At 35.5% G+C, this 7,478-nt stretch overlaps 1 protein-coding gene across 1 annotated transcript in view; it reads left to right on the top strand.

The window, feature by feature from the left end:
- The window catches only part of EYS (eyes shut homolog (Drosophila)), a 235,914-nt gene extending 233,294 nt beyond the window's left edge, over positions 1–2,620 (top strand). The window contains exons 9-10 of the mRNA XM_012650277.1: positions 1,428–1,862; positions 2,457–2,620. Of these exons, the coding sequence (XP_012505731.1) occupies positions 1,428–1,862; positions 2,457–2,620 (599 nt within the window). The remainder of the gene's footprint in view (positions 1–1,427; positions 1,863–2,456) is intronic.
- Positions 2,621–7,478: the final 4,858 nt, after the last annotated feature.

Raw genomic sequence — 7,478 nt, 5'->3', positions numbered from 1 at the left:
CCAGCCAAGAGCTACATTCTTTTCCAAAGCAAGTAGAGTTGCCTTTACTTTTCATCTGCATGCCTCACTGCAACTTCAGATGCTGGATCATATTTGTTCAGATTTGTCCGCACATGACTATATAATCATAGAATGAGATAATATCGTGGAGGGAAATCCAGCAATATTGAAGCACTTACAGAAAAAAAAATCTGACCTACTCTTGAGAAATCAAGAAAGACTTCTCTGAGGAAGTAGCATTTGATCTGAGACCTGAAGGATGGGTAGGAGTTACCTAGTTGAGGTGGAATGGGGTGGAGTGTTTCTAGGAAACAACATACACAAAGGCCCTGACAAACGCACATGAAATTCTAACCAGGTCAGTGTCACTGGAGTAAAGAGAGGAGGTTTAAGGGGACAGTACATTTAGTTAAGATTGGAGAGAGGGGAGAGGAGCCAGGAGTTGACAGAGCCTTTGTAGGTATGTGAGTTTAGGTATCTATTCCAACAACAGTGAAGGACATTAAAGGGTAACATAAGGATCAGGCTTTCATTTGAAAAAAATCACTTTAGCTTTAGTGTAGATTAGAAAACCAACTGGAAACGAAGAAAAGTGGAGGAGGCAACAGATCAAGCTAGAAATGACAGTAAATTTAACTCAGGTGTGAGGAGAAAAGTGGAATCAAGAACTTTTACAATGAGTCAAAATGCTATTAATAAAACTGATTAAAGACCTATCGTGATAGATTTAGGTGTTGAGTGAAGAAAGGATGGTTCCAAAGATCACATCTAAGTTTTTGGCTTGAAGAACTGGATGGATAATGGAGTGATATACTGACTTTGTGAAGACTGGAAGAGGCCAGGATGATGGAAGTTCACACACTGAGATAAGAACTTTAGAACTTGCAGTGCATGTAAAACACTCATATAGACATCTTGAATAGGGATTTCTGTACTTGTAGGTAGAACTTGAAGCCACAGGCATGGCTGAAACTTAGGAAAGCATGTAATATAAGAGATGTTCATAGCACCACTAAGTGCTCTCTTAATTCTTTTACCTTGCTTATCTCCCCAATCTCTCATCAAAACCAAATCAAATGTCTTAGAATAAAACATTTCAGTTTCTTATTCTTACACATTCACTCTTAACTAAAATCATTTAAGGAAAATCTCACTTTTAGTACCATAATACTTTCATTCAGTGAGAACTATCTACAACTTGGGAAAATTTATTTGGCCAATTGCTGAACAAAATAATACAGGATATAATGTGTAATGTATACAAGTATGTTTTGCTCTATAAGTTGAAATAAAATTAACAGAATTGTGCTCCAGATTTGTTGCATTTCAAAACCAAAATTTACCCAAATTGCCCAGAAAGAGCAAAAGCTTTTGATGAAAAACTTACTATTACTAATTAAACTGATTAATATTCTCTTTATTGACAGGTGACTTTTTATGTATCTCTTTAATAAATGGTTTTGTTCAACTTCGCTACAATCTTGGTGACAAAACTATCATTCTAGAAACTCTCCAAAAAGTAACTATTAATGGAAGTACTTGGCATGTCATAAAAGCAGGAAGAGTTGGTGCAGAAGGCTACCTGGATCTGGATGGGATAAATGTAACAGAAAAAGCATCCACTAAAATGAGTTCCCTGGACACAAATACAGACTTCTACATTGGAGGAGTATCATCCTTAAATCTTGTAAATCCCATGGCAATAGCAAATGAACCCATAGGTTTTCAAGGTTGTGTTCGAGAAGTTATTATAAATAATCAAGAATTACAATTAACTGAATTAGGAGCAAAAGGTGGTTCAAATGTAGGTGACTGTGATGGGACAGCCTGTGGATACAACACGTGCAGAAATGGGGGTGAATGTATAGTAAATGGCACAACTTTTTCTTGCAGATGTTTGCCACAATGGGCTGGAAACACATGTAACCAGTCTGTGTACTGTTTGAATAATCTTTGTCTCCACCAATCTCTATGTATACCTGACGAATCATTTTCTTATAGTTGTCTGTGTACTTTGGGTTGGGTGGGAAGGTATTGTGAAAACAAAACTTCATTTTCAACTGCAAAATTTATAGGGAATTCTTACATTAAATACATTGATCCAAACTACAGAATGAGAAACCTTCAGTTCACTACTGTATCCTTAAATTTCAGTACTACTGAAGCAGAAGGCCTAATCGTATGGATGGGGAAAGCTCAAAATGAAGAAAATGATTTTCTAGCAATTGGTCTCTATAATCAGACCTTGAAAATAGCAGTTAACTTAGGAGAAAGAATCTCTGTGCCTATGAGCTATAGCAATAGCACACTGTGTTGTAACAAATGGCACCATGTACTTATAATTCAAAATCAGACTCTAATCAAGGCCTACCTAGATAACAGTCTAATTCTTTCCGAGGATATTGATCCACACAAAAAGTTTGTTGCTCTAAACTATAATGGTATTTTTTATCTAGGGGGTTTTGAATATGGTCGAAAGGTAAATATTGTTACTCAAGAGATTTTTAAAAGAAATTTTGTTGGCAAAATTAAAGATGTTACATTTTTTCAAGATAAAAAGAAAATCGAATTAATTAAATCAGAAGGATATAATGTTTATGATGGAGATGAACAAAATTAGATTACATAAGTTAATATTGATGATTTTAATACAGAAAATATGAATACAAATTTAGTTAATTTGACAGTTATTTCTTTGGTAAATTATTTACAGGGAATAAGCTGTTTATTACCTGAAATAGTCTAAATGCTAACATATCTTTTTTATAAACTTGTAAAATATCACTGAAGAAAAGGTTGTTTTCCTACATCTAATTTATCTGTATATATGTTGATTCCTATGTTTTAACTCCATTAGTTCATTCAGTGTTTACTCATCTATGAAAGTTTAAAAATAAAATTCAGGTGAGAATGAATTAATGATAGTACAAATAAGGGGAAAAAGTTATTAACCAAAGGAAAAATAAAAATTATACAAGGAAATGTAACCATACAATACTATGTGGCTCAGCTATAATCATTTATATGACTGCAACAATATAAAACTTGAATATGGACTTAAACCAAAAATTATTGCATGCTGGAAGGGGAAAAATGAGGGGAGATGAGAGTGGGCTGGTGAGTGCTAAATTCTTATCTTTCATAGTAAGACATCAATAGATAATACTGTATTTGTAACTTAAAATATTGCACATGCATGTCACAAACGTGAAGGCGAATGTCCTAAGAAATGTCTAAAAGGATTAAAAGTGGTTGCCTCTGGAGAGAACAGTGCAGAGGACTGTTGCTTTTTGTTTATAAACCTTGTAGAACTATTTGACTTCTTAAACCAAGTACTTACATAACTGATCAAATAAAAAAATAAATTTCATTTATGTTTAACTGTTGTCAAGTCTACAGATCTCAAAATCAGGCATAAAACAGGTTCTGAACACCACTGAAAATTACTTTCCTTGTATGTATTGCTGAAAGCGTACTTGAAAAGTATATATTTTGCCCAAACATTAGTTATTGATATAATTGTGAGTAGCAGTTTCACCTGCTACTCCCACTCCATCACTGCAGATTGGATGGTAGTTATTGCTGTTATTCCTTAGCACTTCTAGACTTTGATATTTATAATTTTGCCACCAAGAAAGCAACAGATAACATATAACTTTGAGCACTAACAGGTAGAACAGGTCATGTGGAGGGAGAAAAATCTTAGTAATAAGCAGCATGTAGGGTTTAAAAGGAAAAATACATAATTATCCATCAAGTAAATGAAGAAAAGAATTCACAAAGATAAGCACTGATGAACACAAAGTTAACACGTGTGCAGATTCTGGTCTACACAAAGGAACTAGGTTGAGTAATTTATCATTTGAAAAATACTAGATTTTTAAATTATTTTAGCCTCTCTAATCCAATCAGAAAGCTACAGACATTCCTGGAAGGATTTAGGACCAAAGTGAGTAAGAACTTTGGCACCATTTAATAGGGCACAAATGGCTCCCAGACTGTTCCTATTGACACCAGAAGTGTGAGGGCAGAATATAACCTAAGGCAGAATTGCAGAATGTCTACATATTGATTCAAAGGTTTTTTTGTTTTTTTAACAGAAACCACTCAAGACAACTCCATCTAACATTTGCTGAGAAACTTTGACCTAAACTTGTTTTCGTTCATACCATTACATTTAACTTTGGAGATCCTGAGATTATAAGGACAAATGCTCTAAAGAAAACTATTTTAGCAGCTGGTAATCAAATCTAACTTTAAAAAAAAATACACGTTATGTATTTAGAGCCAAGAAAGCTATTCTACGGAAGTTTACAAAGTCTTCCAAGAAACTTTGCCTGAACTGCATTCCCGTATTAGGCCACAAGTTCTTTCATAATATACTGTGCCTTTTCCTTAAAGCAGAGCTTCCCAGAGCATGATAAAAAGACCCCTGAGGATCCCTGAGATCTCTTCAGGAGATCCAGAGAGTCCTCTCTTTCCCAATGACAATTCCGTATGACGCCAAATTTTCTTCATAAATTTCAAACAAAATGACATATTGCAAAACACTGAATGCAGAAGCAGATAAGACAATCCAGCTGTCTTAAGTCACACATTAGAAATATGTAAAAATGAAAACGGTGACACTCTTTTTACTAAATTTAGTTTGGAAGTCATTTTTCACATGTTACATTAACATATAATGGGATTAGTGTTAAATTAACAAATATTTTATCACTTTAATTTCTAATATGCTAAATAATGATACAATCCATATAAACGAAAGCTCTTTGGTGTTCTCAAATTTTAAGAGTATAAGGGGTCTTGAAACCAAAAAATTTGAGAATTGCTGCATTAAAGTTTATTCTCACAGCTGCAATTTTAAATTCAGATGTTATAATTTGTCTGCTCTGCTACTCTGCAAGCCACACAAAATTGGAACCTTCCCATGTTGCTCACGACTGAATTTCAAGAAGCAAATGCAGAATATTATGCCTGCAGAATAGGCACACAATATTTAACTGCTACCTACAGATTCTCCTATAAGTTGAAATGACTTGAGAACACTTTTTTCACCTTAAAACCCTGCAAATTTCATATGACAAATTAGCATTACTCCTGTTTTGGTTTTTGCTATCCTAGTGATGATAGTGTTGAAGATCTCCCACGATATGCCTTTCCAGCACAAGATAAAAACGATTGATACAGAATTTTACTAAGAATGTTGTAATACTTCTCAAAGTGTTCAATGTAAACATGAGAACATTTTTAAAAATAAGGTGAAATATGTAATATGTAAACCAGGGGATGACAATATTATTTACCTTTTGAAAGACTTTTAAATAATAAATTCCTGGGGGAAAAAAATCATTACTTTGGGGAAAAAGTATTCTCTTAAAGAATATTTTCAAAAGACAGCTCGGGCTGGCCGGGTGTGGTGGCTCATGCCTGTAATCCTAGCACTCTGGGAGGCCGAGGCAGGTGGATCGTTTGAGCTCAGGAGTTTGAGACCAGCCTGAGCAAGAGCTAGTCCCTGTCTCTACTAAAAATAGAAAGAAATTAGCTGGACAACTAAAAATATATAGAAACATTAGCCGGGCATGGTGGCACACGCCTGTAGTCCCAGCTACTCGGGAAGTTGAGGCAGTAGGATTGCTTGAGCCCAGGAGTTTGAGGTTGCTATGAGCTAGGCTGATGCCACGGCACTCTAGCACGGGCAACACAGTGAGACTCTGCCTCAAAAAAAAAAAAAAAGACAGCTCAGGCTGATACACACACATACTGAATTATTTCATAAAAAAGGTTATTCTGGAGATATATATATATATACACATACACACACACACACACACACACACAAGACTCACCTTTCTTTAAGTATTTATGCTGGAGTTTTCCCCTATGACTCTGTTCTGCATCTATCTATAAGATGAAACTTAGAGTGGACTCAAGTTTTCAAAATAATTCTAGTTATTGATCTAATATTTGTTTTTCAACTCACCCACTACCTTCTTGCTCTACATGTGAATTACTAAAATTCATTATGAAACAGAAATCAAAGAATCAGGGTGTATGGCACCCCTTTAAGAGCAGTAACCCATTTTATTCACAGTTGGCTCTGGGACACAGAAATCAATGCTGATTAGGTATATAGTTCTTAGCAATCATTGCCATTAAATGGCAACCTGACCACTGTTTCAGAGGGATCTAAGATGAGTACAGTACAACTGGTACATCCAAATGTTAAAACTAAATATCTGTTTTACTAAGATCCGGTTCATTAGCAAGCTCTCATAATGCATTTAAATGTGATTCATACATTTCTTTAAAAACACAGCTACTATTAAAAACTTAGGAATAACTGAGTGTAAACTTACCTGTTAACAAGTAGTCTTACATGTTAATACACATACATAAACAAATATGTTAACACCCAAGGGGCTTCTCACTCCATTTTCTTCTCCATTGTTGGTATTATTTTTCTTAAAAATTTAACATATATTTACTACAGCCTTAGATACTCTGTAACTCCAAAAATGTAAGATTAGTTCAACCACACTAAGCTACAATTAGTGAGTCAAGTGCTGTGGTAGGTAGAATAATGGCCCCCAGGTACACCCGTAAATATGTCAGGTTACAACCGGCAAAGGGGAATTAGGGTCACAGATGGAATTCAGTTTGCTAATCAACTGACTTTAAAATAGGAAGATTATCCTGGATTATCTGGGTGAGCCCAACATAATCACAAGGGTCCTTAGAAGGGGAAGAGGGAATCAGAAGGGTCAGAGATGGTAGAGAAAGGCTGGGTCCTATATAGCTGGCTTTAAAAATAAAGGAAGGGACCATAAGCCAGGGAAAGTGGGTGGCCTCAGGAAGCTACAACTAAGGCAAAGATATGGATTCTCCCCTAAAGCATCCAGAAAAGGAATGCAGCCTGCTGAGACTCTTGATTTTACCCAGTAAGATCCACATCAGAATTCTGATCTACAAAACTGCAAAATCATAAATTTGTGTTGTTTTAAGCCACTAAGTTTGTAGCAATTTGTCACAGCAGCAGCATAAAACTAACAAGACTAGAGAATTAGGATTTGTCATTAACATAAACTGAAGAACCCACAGGTTTTGGGTTATATCTTCTTGCTCACTTTGAGAATTTGGCTTGCTCAGTGAAGGGTTTCAGACAGGCTGGTGGAATGGGGAAAAACAGGGCTATGAAAGGTGTATATATTAATCAGGCTTTTGCTTCTCTTTCCTGTTCTCAATTCTCAGAGCACAACAGCCAACCACATGGACATTGGAGAAAAGTAGAACTGAGGTAGTATTCCAGCTCTGACAGCAGTCTAACCAGAGCAAGTTTTTCTACTTTCTAAATTCTAGTTTCCTCAGCTCTAAAACAAGTCTTCACCTTTCAGGGCTGACCAAGGTTTATATAAAGTGCTCAATACAAGGGGTGGCCTACAGAGGGCTCATGGAGACTTTCTTACTACCATAAAAAT

This window comes from Propithecus coquereli, unplaced genomic scaffold (assembly GCF_000956105.1).
Source record: "Propithecus coquereli isolate 6110/MARCELLA unplaced genomic scaffold, Pcoq_1.0 Scaffold317, whole genome shotgun sequence".
Classification (NCBI taxonomy): domain Eukaryota; kingdom Metazoa; phylum Chordata; class Mammalia; order Primates; family Indriidae; genus Propithecus; species Propithecus coquereli.
The sequence above is the reverse complement of the archived record's forward strand: the minus strand, read 5'-3'. Positions and strand labels throughout refer to the sequence as shown.